Source organism: Marmota monax, unplaced genomic scaffold (genome assembly GCF_021218885.2).
Source record: "Marmota monax isolate L192 unplaced genomic scaffold, Marmota_monax_Labrador192_F-V1.1 WCK01_AAM20220418_F8-fsc00128, whole genome shotgun sequence".
Classification (NCBI taxonomy): Eukaryota; Metazoa; Chordata; class Mammalia; order Rodentia; family Sciuridae; genus Marmota; species Marmota monax.
The window spans coordinates 3,101,418-3,124,818 of NW_026693452.1; the positions used below are offsets into that span (position 1 = coordinate 3,101,418).

Consider the following 23,401-nt stretch of genomic DNA (forward strand, 5'->3'; position numbering starts at 1 on the left):
TACTATGCACATTGCAAGTGCTTATTATATGGTAATTATTTGCATTTTTATAGAATGTGCTAGAAGGTATTTTTGTTTCTTAGTACTGTGAGTTGTGAGTGTCACAAATCATATTACAGAATCATCCCTTTTCAGTTGAATGTGTTGGTTGACTCCTCTTGCCCAGCTTTCTCCCCTGACAGATGAAGAAACAACCAAAAGGGAAGTTATTCCTGAAAATGAGAAGTAGAATTCAGCTATGCTCCATCCCCTGTGACAGACACTTATGTACATGTTGGAGGCTTTTGTTTAGTTGGTGAAAACATACCTAGTATTTTAAAATTTAATCATTTAAATCAGTTGCAAAAAGTACACTCTTTTTTTTTTACTACATTATTATTACAGTCAGCATTATCAGATTTAGATTTTAGTTCCAGTATCTCTCCAGCCTTATTTTGTACCACTTCCCCTCTCATACAGAGTGTTCCAACCTGACCAGCCTCTTTTTAGTTCCCAACACTCCAGGCTCCTTCCCACATGGAGGTCTTACCCAGCTCTGGAAACCTCTTTCCTTGTCCCATCATCGTCAGGCATCACTGTCGTTCACCCAAAGACCTCTTTGCACAATCTTTTTCCCACTTCAAGCATTCTGTTTTTAGTTACCCTGTTTTACTTTGTTCATTACACAACACTGTCTTAACAAAGTTTTAATTTCAGTAATTTTTTTTTGGTACCAGGGATCAAATCCAGGGCCTCACACATGCAAAAACACATGCTCTATCACTGGATTTTACCCCCACCTAATTTTAATATCTAAACGAACTTGCTAAACATTTGTCTTCTGTACTAAAATGTAAACTCCATGAACAGTGGAATATTTGCTTTATTTACCCTTGTATTCACAACTCTTAGAATACTGTTTGGCACATAAATATTTGCAAATGCATAAGTGCATGAACCAGTGGTGTGTGTTTACTACACTAATACTGTTATGTCAGAGAACAGTGCTTGTTCATTTTTAGATTAGCAAATAGAATGTAGTTCTTATCTTTAAAAAAATTTTTTTACAGAAAATAAGAGTAAATATTAGAGTTTGTGAGAAAATTTAGTTGCAGTTTCAACAGTGTATTTGCCCAGCATAAAGACTGCTTGAATAACCAATATTCTTATAATGCACAAGAATTAATTATTTGTTTTATAAAGTGGTCTTAATTCTTACAAATAAAATACTTCTTAATTCTTGTTTTTAAAATTTTTTTTAGATTTTGATGGACTTTAATTTATTCATTTTTTAAAAATTAATATGCGATGCTCAGAATTGAACCCAGTTCCTCACACATGGTAGGCAAGTGTTCTACCACTGAGCCCCAGCCCCAGCCCACTTCTTACTTCTTAAGAGCAAAATATGATACACATCAATAGACTATGAATAATAGGAATATTTATAAACAACTCCATTAAAAAGATACATATTCATTTTTGCATAGAGTAGAACTCAAGCATGTGTCATCTTTAGGCTTTTCAGTTTTACCTACAGTTTGTTAAAGAATATGAGTCTTATTTAGTGGATGATAGGTTAACTCAACCACACAGCACATATCAAAATAGAAAAAAAAATTATTAAGCAATTCTTTTTCTCCTTCTTCTCCTTCTTCTCCTTCTCCTTCCTCTTCTTCTTCCTTCTTCCTTCTTCCTTCTTCCTTCTTCCTTCTTCTTCTTCCTTCTTCCTTCTTCTTTCTTCTTCTTCTTCTTCCTTCTTCCTCCTTCCTCCTTCCTCCTTCCTCCTTCTTCTCCTTCTTTCTTCTTTCTTCTTCTTGTTTTTTTTTTTTTTTAAACATTCCTGGGATTGAACCTAGGAGCATTCAATCAGTGAGCCACATCCCCAGCCATTTTTATTTTATATTTTGAGACAGGGTCTCACTAACTTGCTTAGGTCCTCTCTAAGTTGCTGAGGCTGGCTTTGAACTTGCAGTCCTTTTTGCCTTAGCCTTCCAAGCAGCTGGGATTACAGGTGTGCACCACCATGCCCTGCTCATTGAGTAGTTCTTGAAAAACACATTTATTTGTTTTTTGAGATTAGTGAAAACTGCTCCTTTGTTAACTTAATTGAACAGACTGGATTCCTGGACAAAGGGAATTGTTTTAGTGTTTTCAACTTAATTTGAAGGAGTTTCTAGGAACCATAGTAGTACCTGTTATAAAGACATAGGAAACGGTCTCTATTAAAGGATATTATGCTATTTTCATATCTTTTTATTAAGATCTTTGGGAGAATTTTTTTATATTATGATATGACAAATATAAATACTTTCTTAAATACATTTTTTTCTTATCTTTGTGAACAGTGCGATTAAATTTTTTCTCTTTTTGTTTATTGGAGCCAAAACTCATGACCAAAGCATGAAAAACATAGAGGTCTTTTTGGTCTTTTATTTTATTTTTTTAATATTTATTTTTTAGTTATAGGTGGACACAATATCTTTATTTTATTTTATGTGGTGCTGAGGATAGAACCCAGTGCATCATTCTGAGCCCCAGCCCCAGCCCTGGTCTTTTATTTTTATGTAGTCTTTTTTTCCCAGTCCATGTCTCTAGCTTCAGGGTTGGTTTTTTGTTTGTTTGTTTGTTTGCATATTAGTTTTATTTTCTTTCTTCCTTTCTTCATATGTTCCCATGTTGTCCTCCAGTGCTACCTGAATATTGTCTGTAACTAGGTTGTGGGGGCAGCCAAAGTAGAAACACATAATATCTAGGGAACATTCCTACAAAAGAAAAGGAGGTAGTTTGGGAAGGAATATGAACATGAATAAATTGGGTTTCTTGGCTTTAGGGACATTTGGACGGTAATAAGAATACAAAAAGAGCATTGTAGTGGAGAGGTGTTTAATGGCTCTAGAAAGAAATTCCTTTCAGTTGTGAAAAACACTTTAAAAATAATATTTTATGGTACTTCTTGATATATAGCCATTAAAATACCATTTCCTTTCCTATGATGGCCCATCCAGGTTTCATTTTCTTATTCTCTTTGCTGAACCAATTCCCACTTTATCTTTAAGAATTGTTTATTCTAAAGGTCATTTGTCTTAAGTTTTTGTGAAAACAATTTTAAGAGTCTTCTATTTATTTCCTTTATTCCTCTCTTTTTCACAATAGTCTTATCTTAGAAATTATTGTATTTAGAATTTATCAATTCTGAGATACACAGTGAAGTTAGTGAATTCTCTATTCAGCCCAAGACTTAGCAGTAGATCATTCTACACTTTTTCCTTCACACTGTGTCCGATTACCATTGACGAACCTTGAAACTTATCCCTTTCTGTAAGTTCTCATTTTAGGTTTCCTCAGACAAGGGTTGTATTTTCTAAAGTTTGTCATTGAGATTGATTCAGATTTTGTAGAAAATGTCTTTTTTTCCTCATTAGTGTTTCAAATAGTTCATAAAATACAGAGTCTGTGTACACAAAAAGCAAACAAAGTATAAGAATTACATTATGATGACCTTTAAAATATGCGATGGATAGCAGAAAAATTCACTTTAAAAACTTTCTAACTTTTGCTACAGTAGAGAGGTAGTCAGTAATTATTTCTGTATGATTTCAAGGGCAATGTTTTCATTTGTCTCTGTAGCAAGAAAAATATATTTTTACAGTTTTTAGGGTAATATCAGTAGGCAAATTTTAGCTTTTTTTTTTAACTCCCCTAGATGTATAGATGATGCCTTTTAGATTTCATTTATTTAATCACATATTTTATTTATTTAATCATATATTAAATAAATAAATAAAGGTCCACTGTCTTTTCTTCTCATAATCATATATAATTTATTTCATCATATATTCAACAAATTATTTAATACTTATGAGAAAATGTTTCTAGATGTGATCTATTAAAAGAGGTATGTTTTAAACATAATCAGACCCAAAGTTACTGTGTAACTATGCTATGTGACTTGATCTTCAAGTTATGCCTAACTTTGAAATTCACAAACATACACAAAAAGATAATAAGACTTCATTAAAATTGTTCTTTCTCCATAGGTTTTTGGAAATGCTCCGCCAAATACAATGACAGAAAAGTTTTCTGATCTTCTGCAGTTCACAACCCAGGTCTCACGACTAATGGTGACAGAAATTCGAAGGAGAGCATCAAACAAATCCACAGGTATTACAGAAGCCAGAAAAACGAAATTTATTTGAATAAGCAGGCAATTCTATTCTTTCTTTATTTTTTGTTGGTGCAATTCTTTAAAGTGCTTCTATGGTTAAATAGAAAGTAGACTGTTTTCTGAGCACATGGATTTTGCTTAGCAGTTCCCCTACCTATTCTGTGACATTCTTCTGTTGGTTTCAAGGTCTACTCTAAAATAGAGTAGTTCTACTTGAAGCTGCTCTTCTTGGACCACTACCACCTCCACTACAACCCTTTTAACCACTGTCTTTCCTTTTCATAAATCCAAATTCCTTAACAATGCTCCAGGCAAATCTGTGATTTTTGCCATGTGTTTTTTGGCATATACTTTTTTAAAAAAAAATTTCTTGTTCTTTTTCTGTATTTCAACCAGACTGAGCTGAGTATAATCCTCAAACATGTCTGTAATTTTCTTTTGGTCCTTATAATGCTCATAAAGAAGTGTGCTGGGAGGTCTACTCAACACAGCTGAGTTTGCATTTGGGTGGAGCGATACCTCTGCCCTCTTCTCCATCCCCTGTTGCTCTCATCCCCAGTAGAATAATATGAGAGCCATTCAGTCAGTAGGAAACACATAAATTGCTAAGCTGGCTGTTTGCATACTACATTGGTTTACTTGTTGGACATGTAAAGGAGCTGTTTGAAAATGCTAGCTATCTAGTCCCAGAAGACCATTGAGTGGGAGCTACCTCTGTCATGGGAAATCGAGCTTGGGTATAGCCCCCGCTGTGGGGAGATGTTGAGTGTCTTAGCTAGTTCCTTCTCCAGGCAGCCCAGCTGAGTTCTCGAGGATTTTGGATAAACTTCAACTGTATTATGTCAATCCCTTGTTCAGTGAGAGTCAAATTCTGTGTTGGATATGATCTTATCTCAGAACCTAAAATGTAATTTCTCTATTATATTCTTGATTTCTGAGTTTTTCTGAAGCTATCTAGATTCTCTATTTTCTGGGAGCTGCTAAACTTTTTTTTTTTTTTTTTAATCTAGACACTTTTGGAATCTTTGTTTCTGTTGTTCTAAAATTTCATGATAACATGCCTAAGGGTATGCCTATTTTTATAGATTATGCTGAATACTCATTGGGCCCTTTCAGTCTGGGACTTTATATCCTTTAATTTTGGGAAAGTTTAATGATCTTTTTTTTAAATAATATCCTCCCCTCTGTTTTCTCTTTCTTGTCAGATGTTCTTCTTAGACGATCCTCATTTTATTTTCTTTCCTCTTATTTTTTGTCTTTTAACTACTTTTTAAGAAAACACCTCAATTTTATCATCTAGCCCTTCTATGGAGTATTTTTCACTTGTGACATTATATTTTTTTCATTTCTAAGAGTTGTTTTCTTTATTGGTTTCGAGTCTCTCATGGGTGTATTTTCTTCTATGTGAGCTCTCTCTCTGTCTCCCTCTCTCTTTCTCCCTCCCTCCCTCCCTCCCTCTATTTCTTTTGACTTTGATGGTAAAGAATGTCCTCATATCTCATTCATGACCATCCATTCTTATATACAAATGGAGCGTATGGGTAGCCTTTTAATTATGGGTAAAGCTTGCAACTCTGACTTCTGGATAAGGTAATCTTGCCTGGCTGTTTTTTAAAATTTTTCCCCTGATACAGGTGAATTTCTAGAGAATTGTCCAGTCTCTGCTTAGATAATACATAGCATATTGGAAGCCAAGTCGGAGGAAAGTTTGGGGAACCTCAACATTCAGTATATAAGTTTTTTTTCCTGTGTGTCCATAATGTTTGTAATATATCCCAATGCAAACTTCTTCTCTTACCCTTTCCATTGAATAAACCTCCAGTCCACTGCCCATGTGGTAGAGTCCAGGGGCTCTAACTTCTATGAAACATACTTTCCACCAGTCCTTCCCTGTGTAGTTTCATACTTGCTTCTTCTTCCAAAGGTATCTGGTACTGTCAGTTCCTGAGCTTTTCCACAGTGGTTCCTTTTTCACTTTCCCTGAGCATTGCTCTAAGATTCTAGAGTTTGTTGAAATCAGTTACCACTAATCTCTTCTATTTTAGCACCCCAAATGTTGTTTCTCTCATTTTTCCTGTTTTCTTTGTACTTAGAGATTTATGCCTTTTTTAAAAAGAAAATTCCCATTATGACCGTTTTAGTGGATATATCAGTCTACCCAGGCTAATGGAACAAAGTTCCATGGATTTAAATAGTAAGAATATATTTTCTTACAGCCTTGGGAGTCTGGAAGTCCAAGGACCAGCTGCCAGCATGGTTGGGTTCCAGAAAGGGCTCTCTTCCTGGCTTGTAGACTATCACCTTCTCACTGGGCTCACATGAAGGAGAAAAAGAGGGCAAGCCCTCTGGCATCTTTTCATAGAAGGAGACTATTCCAATCATGAAGGTCTTACCCTCCTGATGATATTTTACCCTAATTACTTACCATAGGCCCCTCCTTTAAATGTCATCACATTGGAGTTTATGGCTTCACATATGAATTTTTGGTCTATATCCATGGCATTTCAGGAAAGAAGAGAAATAAATGCATATGTTCATCTTAACTGGAACCTGTTGTGCATATGTTGATTTAATAGCCATTAAAATGATTTCAGATTGAGGATTAAATCCCTTATTGAGAAGTAATACATTATATGAATTGGTTATAGATTTTAAAGTGAGTTGGTTTTAATTATATTTGCAGTCCTTGAAACAAATCTAATGAATGGTGGTAAAATGAAGTATGTGTCCCTGTTTTCTCCCTTTTCCAGCTAAAATGAAATTACATCTGCCTTTGTCTTTCCTGATCTCAGTTACTCTAATAGAAGTGAAAATTTGGTATATAAGATTAGTATTTTATGCTTAGTTAGTTACTTTAAACAGATGATATAAAGGAAAATTTCTCTGTCACACATTGTCTCCAGTTTTTCTTTTTGGCTGACATTCTAGATTAGAAAATAATTTCTAATAGTTTATTTTTTACTTCCCTCTCTCTCTTTTTAAACACCCAATCTGCACGTCTGTAGAGAGAAATTTTGCTACAGTAGAACTTTGTTTTCTTAACTTCTTTTATGATTTTATACTAACAGGGTTATTTTTAGGTGTACCAAAAGATATCTTAAATAGAGATGTCTTGTTGTAACTTATAGTAATAGTTACACAAATATTTTCTTAATTTTTATAATTATACTCATAGAAAGTTGCCAAAATAGTAGTATTCTATGCCCTTCACTTGCCTGTCTTTATTTTTTAACATATATTTTTATTTATTTATTTAGGTAGGTAGGTAGGTAGGTGCTTGGGATTGAACCCAGGGCCTTGTGCATGCAAGGCAAGCACTCTACCAACTGAGCTATATCCCCAGCCCCTGTCTTTATTTTTGACATCCTACTACGGGGGATTTTTAATTCATGTTTTTTTAGTTGTAGACGCACACAATACCTTTATTTTATTTATTTGTTTTTATGTGGTGCTGAGGATCAAACCCAGTGCCTCATACATGCAAGGCAAATGCTCTACCAACTGAGCTACAACCCCAGCCCACTACTGAGGATTTTTAAGATACAATTTTTTATATCATGTAATTTGTAGTTTTAAACTTTTGAACTTCATTTAGATTCTTACAAGATTCACTTCATTGTGTTACTTCCTCATGAGAGAAACCTTTCCTAATCACTCTTTGTCAAATAGTTCTTCTAATCGTCTATGTATTCAGTCACTTGTGTATCATTTTTGGCTTTGTCATCATCTTATGATATTTACTTATTTTATTGTCTGTTGTGTTCACCATGTATCACTAACATCTAGAAGATGCTCGTCACATATTAGGTGTTTGATAAATTTTTACTGATTTTTGACATAGGATTTTTCTGCCTGCCCCCTCTCTGATGCTTTGAGAAAGAGCCAGCCTTACTGATTTTTAAGGGAAGAGTATAATTCTGGATGTCTCTTCAGTTGGCCTTAAAGAACTCTGGTTACGGGAATCCTTATTCTTTCATTTTTAATCTTGAATGCTGGAAGATTTTTTTGGTCAGTGTCATCAAAAATATTTTAATGGAAGTATAAATAAATTTCTAACTTTTTAGGATTTAGGTACATCCTAAGTCATCTATCTCTTTGATATTTTATTTATTTATTTATTTATTTATTCATTCATTCATTTTTATCATGGTTGAGAAACACATGATATAAGATCTATTCTCTTAACTTAGCATTGTTAAGTACCATGCTATATAGCAGTCTCCAGAACATTTTCATCTTGCTTGACTGAATTATATTGATTGCACAGTAACTCCTCATTTCCCTCACTCCCAGTTTCTGACTTCCAGCCACTATTCACCTTTCTGCTTCTGTGAGTTTGACTACTTTAGATAACATATACAGTTTTTTATATTTTATTTTATGGGTAGTTATCTTTGGAAGGAATTTTGTCATAATTTACAGTCACCATAATTTTTCTCCAAAAAATGAATCCTCTTTATTCCTTTGGAAATTGACTATATTTGTTTTGTACCAGGACAAGTTTTCTTTTCTAGGACTCTTCTGAGTTTGGTGTGGAAATCTTGTATGTGTCACTGAATCACCACCCACATAGTCTTTGTCAAATCCCTTCTAACTAGATACTTCAGACAGAACCAGGTGTGCCAACAATTCTGCTGTTTAAATCTATCAGAAGTTAGAAAAAAGGGAAAAATTTTTGGGAATATCAAAAGCAAAATGAATACATGGATTCTCGATTATATGTTAGAATATCTTCACAATTTTCTCTTTTTTCTCCTTTTAATTCTTTCTTGGTTGTTGCCTCTGTGTGACTTTTGTTATAAATATAAAGTGACTGTCTTAAATTAATTTGAGGAGACATCACATAAAACATAATTGGCTGTGTTGTACACAGATTTCTCTCCACTAAAATATCTATATTTTTAATTTATTTAATCTATTTATGAGTTATTAAGTTCTGCTATATTGATTCTGCTTAATTCTAAAGGTATATGGTCAATTTATATTAGTAAAGCAGAAAATTCACACCTATATAAAAATAGTATCTTGAGTTTATTATTAATGACTTTGCTACTTGCGATGAAGCTCTATTAAACCTAGTGGTGCAATTCCCAGTAGATGGCACCTCAGTGATGAAAGCCTAGATGCTGTTGACCACAGTACTCCTATGATGGGATTGGTGGAATGTAGCGAAGCCCCAATTAGACAACCTAGCCTTTTTTTTTTTAAACAGAAAAACTCTGTACCCTGCTGCCCTCCAAGGATTTCAGAGCCACAACACCTTCAGGTAATTTAATTCCCAAGGTGTGGTCATGTATCAAGTAAAAAGAAGCATGAAAGCTATGAGTTCTAATACTGTTTTCTGACTAATGTTTGGAATTTATTTTGGAAGGGTAGATCTGCTTAGGACTTTGTTTCTTCATTAATATGAAATGAGTATAATAATACTATTGACATGTCTCATACCATCATCCTGAGGCATGAAAGAATTATGGTATTGCACTTGTTATTAACAAGTTTTGCATTATGATCATTCTGAATGCTGTCTAGCTGAACTCACTTATAATCTTTCAGTGTAGGCTGGAAAATTACATTTGTCTTTAAATTGTCTACATTTTAATTTATTTAATCTATTTATGACCTCTACTAACTCTATTTCTATATTTTTCATTTTAACTATCAAAATGAAGTATGAAAGCTAAAGCTTGAGTCAAATGATTGATGCTTCTGAAGATGAATTAACATTAATGTCTTTCATTAACACAGAGCCTTTGCTTAAATCATTACTTAAATTTGTATTTGTTACATATTATTGAAATTAAAAGATCTTAATGCAATGTGATTATTCCAGAAGTGCTTTTTTCCCTCAGATTTAAGAACCTATATGATTTATAGAAGAGTTACTTAAAATTTCTTTTTTATATTTCTTGTTTTGCTTTGTTTTTCCTTTTTTTGTCCTGCTGGGGACCAAACCCAGAGAGCCTTGTGGATGCTGGGCAAATGATGCACCACCAAGCTACACCTCAGACTGTACATAATTTTTTTAAGACCATGTTTTTTTTAATATTTATTTTTTTATTTGTAATGGACTTTATTTTGTTTATATGCAATGCTGAGAATTGAACCCGGTGCCTCACACATGCTAGGCAAGCACTCTACCACTGAGCCACAACCCCAGCCCAAGACCATGTTGTTTTTTGTTTTTAAGCACTGCTTTAAATGCTAGTATTTATGTATTTTGAAAGTGACCAGCTTACTTAATTTAAAATGAAAAGTTGGAGATCTTTGAGATATTCTGAATGACAGCATAATTAAATTGGTGGGTAAAAGTAAAAGTGGTTCTTCTGAATACACTTCTTATGTAAAGATAGATAGGTCAGTGGGGTTTGGGACTCACCTACATCAGTTGGCCACAGTAGTGTCCAAAAAGCTTTATCTAGATGAGCATGAACACATAGCTAGCTAACAGGAGTGCATGCTTCTGCTTATGTGATCTTTCCAGCTTCTCTTCAAGTAGAATAATTGGTAATATTAAGTTGATAAAGATACTAAAGGGGTACATATGAATGATTATAGTATTTTGGTTCTTTTTGGTTTATTTTACTATATTGTCTTATCAGCCAACAATCTGTGCAGCATGTTATAATGTTTAATAGAATATTGCCTTTCTAACTATCATTTGTCTTCTTATCTTGTTGAATCCCTTTATGTTGATTGACAACTAAAACAAAAATCTCCACGTACTTAAACTATAAATACCCACCATTGAACAGATAATGAACTATGTTAAAGCAAAAGTGCATTTTTGTTGTTTTGGTTCTCAAAATAAGGTTGCTTCCATTGTTTATATTTTACAGTCTGTTGATAATAATAAACGTCCATAATTGCACAGCTTTTTTTTTAAGTTAGTAATGTTAACTTGTTCAAAATGTGCCTTAACTATGAGTTTCTAGCTTCTTGAACCCCCAAAATAATTGTTTTGCCTTTTATCTTACAGTATATCTGTAGAATTTAGATAACCCAAAATATTTCTTTCTTTGTATTACTCCCCTTTTTAAAACTTAATCTTTCTTACCCATATTAAGCCCAAACTCTTGGTGTGTATAAGAAGTTGAGCTCAGTGTGTCCTTCTGTTATAATCATTCCTTTGGTCTAGTTAGGTTGATTCATTCAGATGTGCTGTCTATATGCTAGTAATGTGCTAGATACCAAGGATTTACAGTGAACGAGGTTTACAAAGAGTCTAATCATGGTGTTTATTTTATAGATAGGGATGAGAGACTATAAATTAGTTAATACAAGAAAACAATAACCTCAACACTTAGGAGATATTAAGGTATTAGAAATAAACCAGGCTTCTGTTGCCTTCCCTCGTTTCCTGTAATTTTTTGTTAATCACTATCTTTATCTCTTATAGACTTAGATTGCCTAGATTCGAATATGAGTTCACTGACTAGTTATGTGGCTGTTGGCGAATTGCTTATCCTCTCCATTTCTCGATTTATGTTGGAATGAGGGGTATATTAATAGAAAATAACTCAAGGTTTTTGTGAAGATTAAGTGAGTTAAATGCACAAGTACTTCAATATAATTTAATTATAATTTAGACTCAATAAAATAAGCTATTTTAAAAGTTGTCCCAGTAAAATGTTTTCTCAAATGGAAGCATATAAGGAAATAATGTCTGTATAGAATCATATATAGGTCTTGTATTCAGTTATCTAATAAAGCACTTTTGAATGGGTTAAATTGAAGAAAAATTACATCTAAGCCTCTAAATTTTACTGCTTCTATTTTATGAAGTTAAGTATACATCAGTGTCTTTCAGGCATAGTGAACAGTTTGGACTTATTTTCTGATAACTTTAATTCATCTTATAAATCAATATAAATATTGGAAAACTGTGTAGATAAAATTAAGTGCATGTTTAGAATTTGTTCATTTTTTCTTCTCTAAAAACATAACCAGCTAAATTTGCTCACTCAACAACAGTTCTGTGCATGACTTTCTCTTATATCTCTGTTTCTCTATGCCTGCTGTCAGCCTCTCAGGTTTTACCTAGGTAGACTCTTCATTTTATTTCCTTTCCACCAGTCCTTGTTCTTCCAGTTTGCCTTATGCATTACAGCTAGATGGGTAGTCTTAGAATAGCCCTTTCTAATTTGCCCAGGAAACTGTATTTGTTCTAAGAGTCAGCCATAGCCCTTACTTTGCTTTCTTTCATAATCAGGTGTCTATTTTTTTTTTTAATCACTGCTGTTGATATTAGGCTCTGCCTCTGAACATATGCTCTTTTACAACAGTGTTAACACAGTTCTTGGTCTTGATCCTTGTTCAGCAGGCTCATTCCTCTAGCCCCACTTGTTCCAGTGCCTTGCTTCTTCTCTCCATGCCTTTTAGCCCTCCCATTTCTTGGACTAACATGTACATGTTTTCCAGGCAGATTTAATTCTTATTTCACCCTTTCCCATGACTCTTGTTGATTAGTTTATGTCATTCTTTTTGCTAAAATATATATAGGTTGACTTTCACATTTCTGTATTAGTGAGGTTAGTTTTTATGTATAGCATTAAAACATCATAATTTAAAATTTTTTTCATAGAGTGTGTGATAGTGCTGATATAAGAAGGATCAGCTTAGTAAATGATTATTTTCTTGGTAGATTTTTAAGAAGAACTTTTTTATAATTGATTTTACCCGCAACCTAATGGCTTTCTCTTTGGTTTTATAGAGGCTGCAAGTCGGGCCATAGTCCAGTTCCTGGAGATCAATCAGAGTGAAGAAGCCAGTAGAGGCTGGATGCTTCTGACAACAATTAATTTGTTGGCATCCTCTGGTCAGGTCAGTTTTTAGTTTTCATTTTTTGACAAATGTACTCTTTGTTATCTTCTTGTGGGATTTTTTTTTTTTTATTAAGTTGATCATTGTATCCAAATAAGATAATATGATTGGCCCTTGTGTTCTCCTAACTCTTCTAAAACATTACTTCGTGTTTCTTATAATCTCTGTGACAAGCTTAACTTAGTATTTTATGTACTTTATTCATGACAAAATGCATGACTTAGAGGAGTGGTTTCTATCTTTGTCATAACACAAAAATCTGATGCCGTCTTTACAGCATGCTAGGCAGAGTTGGACTATTCATGGCTAGAGGCAAGTACCCTAGGAGCTCTGGGTTCATCAGGCCTAGACCAGCACTTGTATAACCTGTGTTAGGGAAACTAAGGTAGAAAATCACTATTCATCTAATTCCACTCAGCTGGTAAGTTGTGAATGACACAGAAAATACTGTAAAATGTTTTTGGTATTAATAGAAAATAGGAGATATTGACATTTTCAGGATAATGGATTTTTCCCTTCTCACTTGATTTATTCTAGAGATTGCTTTTTATTTCCTTTAAGTCAATTTTAAGTATCTGACATGGTACATCTTACACATACTCTTTATGAGCCATTTAGACACCTGATTTTTGGTCTTCAATATTGTTGGAATGAAGGAGGTTTATTTGTAGGAAGATCCAGAGTGAATTACCTATAAAATTCAGTACCAGTGTTGGACATGTCTATTGTCCACATTACAGCAGAGTTTAAACACCTCACATCATTTAATAAAGGTGACTATGACACCTATTATAATTAGTGCTCCATGCAGAAATAATATATACTTTTTATTTACAGTATCCTGAAATTAGTCACTAGCCCTAAAGTAGTTAGCACTTGGAATAGTCTCTTTCTGTTTATTCACTATTTTATTTCTTTGTGTGTTTTACTCAGGGAATTGGCAAGAGCAACTTGTCCTTGTTTTCTTGGACTTTCCACATTTTAGCATAGAAACCCCTTAGTTCCAGGCAAATAGAAATGGTGGTTCACCCTACATAAACTGAGATAGTCCAGTTTTCAGATATCAGTCACTGTGCTGGATAACTAACAAAATCCCAATTCTATTTCTACTGATTGTGTAAGTGCCTCTGTGCTGCTGTATCAAAATTTGGTTTGAAGTAACATATGTTATTGAAACTTCAAAATTTAATTTAAATAATTACTATTGATTTAATGTGTTTAATATGAAGTTTTTAATTGAAATATTTCTTAGTTTTATTCATATTTTCTTTAGATGTTTTCTCTCTCCTTCTCATTTGTGAGCAGATTGTGTCCTTTCATGATACCTAACAACATTAGAAACTCAGTAGTGTGGATTATCCTAAACATGCACAAATACACACCCCTAAAAGTATAAGAAAAGAATTAGGAGAAACCAAATCACTTACAACAGTTATCAGTGTTGCCAAATACTAGTTGGGATGCCAACCTATACCTTAAATCTATCTGTGATAAGATGAAAATAAAAAAAATTACTGCTTTGCTTAATGGGAAAGGGAAGCTAGTAGTATTCTTAAGTGGAAAATGATACATTTAAAAGCAAATATACTGTTATACTTTGAGCTGCTTTTTTTGTTGTTGTTTGTTTGTTTGTTTGAGTGCCATTTTTCTGCTGACAACAGTGAGATACAGAGATGATGGAAATGTGGTCCTGACTCAACATACAGATGACAGAGATGAAAGCGAGAAAGATAGTACCATAAAATATAATAATGGCATATGTTTAGTGCTATTAAAATAGAAATGTGAGAGTAGAACTTTTTTAAAATAAGAGTAGGAGAAATAATGAGGAATTAAAGGGAATGTTTGAGACATAGCAGACACTTTAACTAGAAGTTGTGGTGGCAAGTGATAATAAATGGTAGTTGGATAGAGCAGGGACTTAGTATTCTTGAGGCAGAAAATAATATTGGATATTTAGAAAGAAGCTAGGTTTTTCAAGGTATTGTTCCTGAAGCTCATTCTCCTCTCCCTCATACTGCTACTGCATTAATTCAGGCCCCATCTTGCATATGGTTTTCTGTTTTAGTTAATTGCCTTTGCCACCTGGCTCTCTATATTAATTTATGATATATACTACCACCAGCCAATACCTGAATTCTGATTGTGTCACTTTTTAATTGAGTGTGACATTTAATTGGGTGTTCATTGCCAGTAAAATAAAAGTCAAACTAGAATGTGAAACTGTTTTCATAGGTTTTTTTACTTACACACTTTATCCATCACTTGATTAGCTCTCTAACCTGAAGCAAGGTATGTAAATAATGAGGTTCAGTTGCCTCTTTGTAAGATCAGAGTCATAGGACAATAGTATCTATCTCAGTGTTGACTTGACTAGTAGTTGAGGCACACCTGTTGAACAGTGAACACTTAATTGAAAGATTAGCTTTTATTTTTGTGGCTTTTCAGTAATCAGCAGTTTGCAACTCTGGTGTCTTAAGTGTATTGTATATATCATATGTCCTAACTTCCTCTGTGTCTTTAGGTGAATCTTTCCTCCTTATTTTAATTTTGTGTATTTTTCTGTTTCATTTCAGGCAGTGTTTATCATTTCCGCTTTATGTTAGCCTCTATATGCTGCCATTGTTAGACTTCAGAGATAGTAGTTCTTACAAATCTATTAGATTTGCTAGTAAACTGTGGCCTTCTGAAGGGCAGGGCTGCTTCGTCTTTGCATTCCCTGCCTCCTGCACACTGCCAGGTTTACCCTAGGCATTCAATAAGTTTTTGACGAGAAACTAAATAAACTAATGAACAGTTGATACCAACTTGTTGATTCCAGTGCAAGATTTTTTATACAAAACCACATCATGGAAAATTTGGGTGAATATTGTCTAGAATTTCTTCCTTTAAAAAGAAAATGATAAGTATTGATGTATTTAGTTAGGTCAGTGATTATTGTGTCTCTCAAGTGTCCTTCCAGCTTCAATAATCTGTAATAAGACTAAAGATAAAAATTATAGTAGTAAACTAATATTTTTAGTGCTCATATGTCTTTTGCATTTGTTATTTTATATAACCATAACATTAAGCTAAGATGTATGTAACATTCTATCCATTTTATAATAGAGAAATGTGAGGCCCAGGAAAAATAAATAGTTCCCCAAGTTCATGGTTATTAAGTGCCTTTTCCTCAAAATCCTAAAGCTTATATTCTTTGAAACATGCTGCTGCTTAACAAACAAGTACCAAATTTAATAAATAATATTACATAACAAAAAAATTGGTTTAAAATTTATGAGTCCTTCACCTTTACCAATTACTGTTATGCCTATTTGTCTATTCACTTATTTTATTTATTTATTTTTTTTTCAGAAAACCGTGGACTGCATGACAACGATGTCAGTGCCTTCCACCCTGGTTAAATGTTTGTATCTGTTTTTTGACCTTCCACATGTGCCTGAGGCAGTTGGAGGTGCACAGAATGAGCTACCTCTAGCAGAACGTCGAGGACTACTCCAGAAAGTTTTTGTACAGGTATGAAAGGGACTGTTTGCCTGGGTGTCTCCCTACCTTTATTTAAAATGAAATGGTACACTCCTAAAGTGAATGTTCTGCTTATTTCCATTTTTATAGTATTTAATTCTGTTTGTTATGATGTGATTTTATCTCATATAACTGTAACATTTTTTATATCTGCAGAGAGAATGTTAAAAGAAATTTAAGGCTATTTGAAGCATTAGCAAATTTGTTTTTCTAAACAGATATTATTAATATTACATTTGATATATCGTAACATCTTCAAAATGAACTAACCAAGGGAAAGTTTTTTGATAGTCATTTTAAGACTTGTGCAACATTTCTTAAAATGTCAAGAAATTTTATTCAGTAGCTGTTTATATGCAGGAATTCTCTAGCCTGTAGATATTTAACTTATAAAAGACAGTTGATTTTAGTGGCCTCTGACACTTCTTCTTTTCCCTGTCCTGAAAGCTCTTTTCCACTGTTACCACTATTCTTCCAACAGCATTGTGGGTAAATCGAGGTTTAATAGACTTTGTAGTTAGTCTCCTAATACAGTCAGTCATCATGGGGAAAAATGATGGTGTTTCTTGGAGAAAAAAATTAAAACAAGCAACCTACAAATAAATAGAATGCAGTCTGCCCATGGTTTTGTCTAATATAGTATAAACATACATTTAATACAAAAAGATAAATATTTCACAATTTTACTTACACCGGGTATCTAAAATTATTAACGATTAGAACAACAATAACAACAACAAAAATAGAATGCTGGTTGCTAGGGATTATGGAGACAGAAGAAAAGGGAATTGTTGTTCACAGAGTATAAGATTTCAGTTTTGCAGGATGAAAAATTTCTAGTGATCTGTTATATAACAGCATGCATATAGTTAACATTGCTGTACCACACACTTAAAATGGTTAAGATTATAAATTTGATGGCTAGGGTTCTGTAGCTCAGTGATAGAGCATTGGCCTAGCACATGCGAGGTGCTGGGTTCGATCCTTAGCACCACATAAAAATAAATAAATAAAATAAAGGTATTGTGTTCAACTGTATCTGAAAAAATATTTTAAAAAAGATTATAAATTTTATGGATTTTTTTACCACAGTAAAAAGCAACAACAGCACCTTTGAATCAACACCTCTGAAGTTGTGTAACCTGAAATGCACCTTTAAAATGAAAGTGATATCTACTTAAAGAATCTTTGTAAGGTTTAAATGAGCTAATGTGTAAAGCTTTGGTTCTCTGCTCAGCACAAAGTAGACACTTAAGTAAAAATAAGTCTTATTGCTACTGTTGCCATGAATGTAGAAAGAAAATAGAGGACAATGTATTTGAGGTAGAGAGGTGGGCCAGGTACAGATGATAGTAGCATGATCGCCTTGGGTTTCATGATTCAGTAACTGCCTTTACCAAGTTCTAGTGGTGAAAGGACAGGGGGAGAGAGGGATGCCAACACAATTTTTGGAAGGAAAAGCTTGGTATTATTCAATAAAATACTAAATTAATACAACATTTGCTTTAGTAGATATTTTTGTGCTTGTGGTTAACATCTCATCTCATCTATCCCATAACTTCAGAGCTTTTGTTTTTCCCCCAAAATGATCATGTGAGCAAATGGCAGAAACTGAGCTAGAATTTAGACTTGTCGGACACACAAATCAGATCTAATGAGAAAAACTGTGGGAAAATGTGAAGAAATAAGTGGTATAGGAATGAAAACTGCTTGAAGACCTTGTTGATGAATATGGAAGATTAGTCTTTGCTTTTTAGAATAGCAACCCCATTTCATTAAAGCCATTCTACAGAACTAATGTCTTAGGCAGTAAATGGAAGCTGCATTTTATATGTAAGCATAGCAAAGGGTTTTTTTTAATACTTAAAAAATTTTACTATATTTGATACCACTGGATGCTGACTTATAATAATGTGAGGCTCATTTTAATATACTGTTATTATTGAATGTTAAGACCAAAAGGAACTGAAAGTATCATTTAAATCAGACTCCTCACTTGAGTTATAGAAACTGATGTCCTTGTGCATGAGAGTGGCAGTGCTGAGAACCTTACTGCCCCCACTCCCAACCCAGTGCTGCTTTTATTGCATCACTTTTTTTGTTTTAGTGCCTCATCAAGGGCTAGATATTATTTTCAACATTTTGTTTAGAAAACCGATAGAGATAAGCTTATTAAGTGTTTTATGACAGATGAAATCCCTGTGTTTGTATTATGTGACAGATGGTTTCCTGGGACCTTAGCGGTTGGTACTGTTTCATGCAGGCATTCATTCTTTGTTGATGTGGCCAATTACTGCTCTGCCACACTTGATTGGACTTTGTAACAGAGCCACTACGAATAGAAGTGATTAGTATAAGGGCAGACGAGGAATGTGAAGTAGACTCTGCACTTTTCTATTTTGTAAAATGAAGGGATTATAGTAGACAATTTTAAGAATCATTTTGCCTATAAAGATTAAGAACCAATTATCTTAGCAGTCAACAGATTCAAAGAGTCATTAAATCAGGTTTATTTTTGAGAATAGGGATTTGGCTGGGAAAAAAACATTTTGCTATTTTAGTTTTGTTTTCTGTGTTACAAATTAGAAAAATGGCATCTGTCCCTCTGATCACATAAGGTAGGGTCAAAGGCAATAAAGAATTTAATCAATAATATACCTCTCTGAGCGTATACCTTTTGTTATATTTGATGATCCATATTTACATGTGGGAAAAGATATACATACTACCCATATTTATGGACATTCTTTATCTAAGCAGCCTTTCTAGGCCTGGGGCATCCATATTACTAATTATATAAATATTTTACTGTTTTTCTGAATTTTTTATTTTTTCTTTCTGATATTTGGCATTTATGAACTAGGAAACTTTTGTATCTAAACATGTTAATGTAATATTCCAAATACTTCTTTTCCTATTTAGAAATTTTCCCTACCAATTTTGAAATATCCAGATTTCATAAAGCTCTCTTTAAGAGAATCAACTGATTTCATAATTAATAGTTTATTTATATTTTATATTTTAAAAAGTATTGAATTGAGAATTTAGCACTGAAAAGTTAACTTTTCCTGATACTGATCTAGGTTTAGAAGGATTTCTATTGAGGGCAGAAACCATAATTGAAGTCCCCAGAAAGCAGGTGCTCAGTGCTGCAAACACTTGTGATGTTTATATTGTGCAACTCATAGTTTAGAAATCAGTTTTCATTCTAGACTTGAAGAAATCCGGACTTAACAAGATTTATGGCAGTTAGGCACAATTTTAAAAATACTTTGAAATTAAGATGATTTATATTATTCAAATATCCTTTTCTACCTTGACAGAATTGAAACAATTTGAAAATTTCTTTATTTTCAAGATGTTTTAAATTTCTTATCCTGTGACACTTTTTTTTTTTAGAGAAGAAAATCACATTTCACCTGTGTAAGAACTAATGAACTAAATTAGAATGACAAAATGTTGAACAGGAAAGGTAGTGCTGTTTTATCCTGTTTTAGACAGGTAGACAAAAAATACCATGATGAAGAGAGCGGATAATAAAGATTTTTTTAAAAAATAAACTGATATAAGGAAATGTTTTAACATAGCACACTTCTAAATTTCAGATGTCTTTTTAATGTTGCATATCAAAAATTGTCATTGTGGTTTTAATGATATTGTCCAACACTTACCCTCAATTTTTTTTTAATAATGTTGAGATCACATCCTTTTCTAGTTTTTCCCTTTTCCTCACCCATTTATTTACTTTATGACATGTTTTGTTTTGTCTTTTAGATCTTAGTGAAACTCTGCAGCTTTGTTTCTCCAGCAGAGGAGCTGGCTCAGAAAGATGATCTTCAGCTTTTATTCAGTGCAATAACCTCTTGGTGCCCTCCCTATAATCTGCCTTGGAGGAAGAGTGCTGGAGAAGTCCTTATGACCATATCCCGCCATGGTCTTAGTGTCAATGTAGTCAAGTATATTCATGGTGAATATCTCTATATATTCATTTTAAGTGTTCTGAATCTCTTATGCTTTACTTCATTTGAGACAAATTTTTAAAATATTTCTCCATTATCCAGAAATTGGCCTCTAATTTAAAAAATAAATTGTCTAGGAGAAAATAATTTTTAAATTTATGGAACATTTCAAAAGTAATAAATTCTCATTAGTTCTGTATGATATATATCCTCAAGAGTCAAAACTATGTCATTGTTGTGTAAATGTTCAATCCTATGTCATAGCCTATTCTCCTGTCTTCTGAAGAAAGACTACAGAAAGACTAGTAACAATAGCATATTTGCTGAAAAAGAGCAAATAGTCTTTCTGTCTTTCTGAATATGACTCATATATAACCTGATAATCTCTCCAGTGGAAAATAAAGGGAATTAAGTGGATTCTTTATCACTACTAAGGAGGAATTTATCGTTTAATCCATTCATTCAACTATTCTCTAAAATGTCTACAGAGATCATTTGTAAAGTGTCTCAGATTATTCACTTTTAAAGTTTTTATTATTGTCCTGAAACTCTTTCAAAATATTAACAATTATTTGTTCACTTGTAATATGAAAGATACATGTGTAAACTCTTACTTAATATGTGAATTAGTCATTAAATAGTTTCTTCCCTTTTATTCTTATGTTGAACTTAGCTTTTTATATGTGACACTGGATCCTCCAAGTCAGTGATGTGGTACAACTGTACTTTAAGCTAAGAACATGTAGTGTAATCATAATCTTGAAATTTTATTTCTGAAACATTTATGATATCTATACCTTAAATCTGTATTGGTGTATATTCAGTCTGATGTGAATGTTAAATAATTAATGGATTTTTTTCCTTCTTAAACTTTGAAGATACTTTTAATTTTTTTTTTCATCCTGTTACTGTATCATCAGGAAAAAAAATCAAAAAAATTATCAGTGACCAATTCTTTTGTTTAATGATAAAATGTAAAACTGTGATGTAAGAACTATAATAAATGTCAATTCTTTCTAGGCACATTTCTATGTAACCTTTCATTATCTACTTTAGAGGTAGGACTTTTACAATGAATTTGAATCTTACATTTAATTTTAGAAGGTTTAACACTTATCTCATAGTGTTTTACATCTTTGTTAAAATTTAATGTTTCATTAAATACCAGGTAAGAATGAAGAAAAATTTTTTGAGCAGTGGACATAATACATATTTATTTAATTCTTTATTCTTACAGAAAAAGAATGTTTATCTACTTGTGTTCAGAATATGCAGCAATCAGATGACCTATCTCCTCTAGAAATTGTTGAAATGTTTGCTGGGCTTTCTTGTTTCCTCAAAGACTCCAGTGATGTTTCTCAAACACTTTTGGATGATTTTCGGATATGGCAAGGATATAATTTTCTTTGTGATCTCTTGCTTAGGTAAAACCCCACAATTTAAGAATATGTTTTCAATGTTTACTCAGGTTTTTTAAAATCAAAGTAAACAATGGGATTTGTGATTACAAGAAAAGGAAACATTTATTGACTATATGTTTTGGTATCCTCTTGGCTTTAGTGCCTTCTTTTTATTCTATTCTGACTACAGAGTAGAAGTAGTGAATTTAGAGTAAAAATTCTCAAATGCAGAACACAAATGAGTTTAGATAGGAAGAATAAAACTACTGTTTAATAACAGAGGAAAAATTAGAAATACTCTTTGCTTTAGTAAAAGGTGAAAAATTTATAAGATCTGAAGAGGCTTGGATTAAGATTAGTAAGGAAAAGTGCTTACTAGTCCATTAAACAATGATGTTTAATGATATGGTAAAATGAGCTGTATTCATTTATAGAGCTGTTATTAAAGATATTTTTCACCAGTTTAAAAAAAAAAGAAATACTCCTTGCTTAATTATACTTTTTGGTTGCTCTTATTTTATAGTACTTTTAGTATTGTTATTAATGTAGTTAATAGTAAGAACAATTATGTAGATTAAATGAGATCTTACAAACATATGTATAAAACAAATGACTGTAAAAATAGTCATTTCAAAATGTTTGACTTAACTACCCTTTGCCATTCTAAATGGTGCACGTGTATACTGAGAAAGCTGCTATTAGAAATTTTATTAGGAAGAATACTCTTGTTCCTTTCCAGCTGTTCATGGACCACTAGTTATTTTTAAATCATTTGATCCAATGTAAGAAAGCATTGTTTTGTGAACATATTATTCCTAATACCAGTTAAACCTACTTATATTTAGTTAATGTTAGGCACCTCCCAAGAATATACTTTTGTATTTATATCCTCATTTATAAAAGAGGTTATATGAATGTTGATGAAGTAATCAGTTTACATTACTAGTGGAGTATTAATTGGTACAATCCTTTGAGAATGCAGATTGACAGAATACTGTTAAGAACCTCAAAAATGTTGATATATGCTGAGTGTCATGGAGCATACCTGTTAATCCTAGCTACTTGGGAGGCTGAGGTTTGAGTAATATAAGAGAGTTTGGGCAACACAGGGAGACCCTTCTCAAAAAAAGAAAAAAAAAAAAAAGAAGGTTGAAAATCTGACAAAATACTTTTTTATCCCTGGTTATAGATCCTAATGATATAATGGTAAATGTGACAAAATATTCTGTGTATTTGTCCTTTTATATTCTAACTGTCTCATCTTCTCCCTGCCAAATCTGCGATTGGCTTGCATGATATTAGTAGAATACTAAGCTCTATGAAGAGCTTTATATATATATAGTATGAGATTAGAAAAGTTAAACTTTTCAGATTAAAAAAAAAAAAACAAGTTTAAAAATATACATCAGTGTGGGCGCAGTAGAGCACGCCTGTAATCCCAGTGGCTCAGGAGGCTGACCCAGGAGAACTGCAACTTCAAAGCCAGCCTCAGCAGAAGCGAGGCACTAAGCAACTCAGTGAGACCCTGTCTCTAAATAAAATAGGTCTGGGGA

The 23,401-nt window shown here is 32.9% G+C and overlaps 1 protein-coding gene across 8 annotated transcripts in view; it reads left to right on the plus strand.

The window, feature by feature from the left end:
• Positions 1–23,401, plus strand: part of Wdfy3 (WD repeat and FYVE domain containing 3) — a 256,720-nt gene that overhangs the window by 93,700 nt on the left and 139,619 nt on the right. For 6 of the 8 annotated variants that reach the window (XM_046457610.2, XM_046457609.2, XM_046457613.2 and 3 more), the window contains 6 exons: positions 4,017–4,140; positions 9,357–9,410; positions 12,855–12,964; positions 16,319–16,480; positions 20,264–20,456; positions 21,686–21,872. In XM_046457610.2, coding sequence (XP_046313566.1) covers positions 4,017–4,140; positions 9,357–9,410; positions 12,855–12,964; positions 16,319–16,480; positions 20,264–20,456; positions 21,686–21,872 — 830 coding nt within the window. The remainder of the gene's footprint in view (positions 1–4,016; positions 4,141–9,356; positions 9,411–12,854; positions 12,965–16,318; positions 16,481–20,263; positions 20,457–21,685; positions 21,873–23,401) is intronic. The other 2 variants (XM_046457612.2, XM_046457615.2) reach the window with 1 other exon arrangement.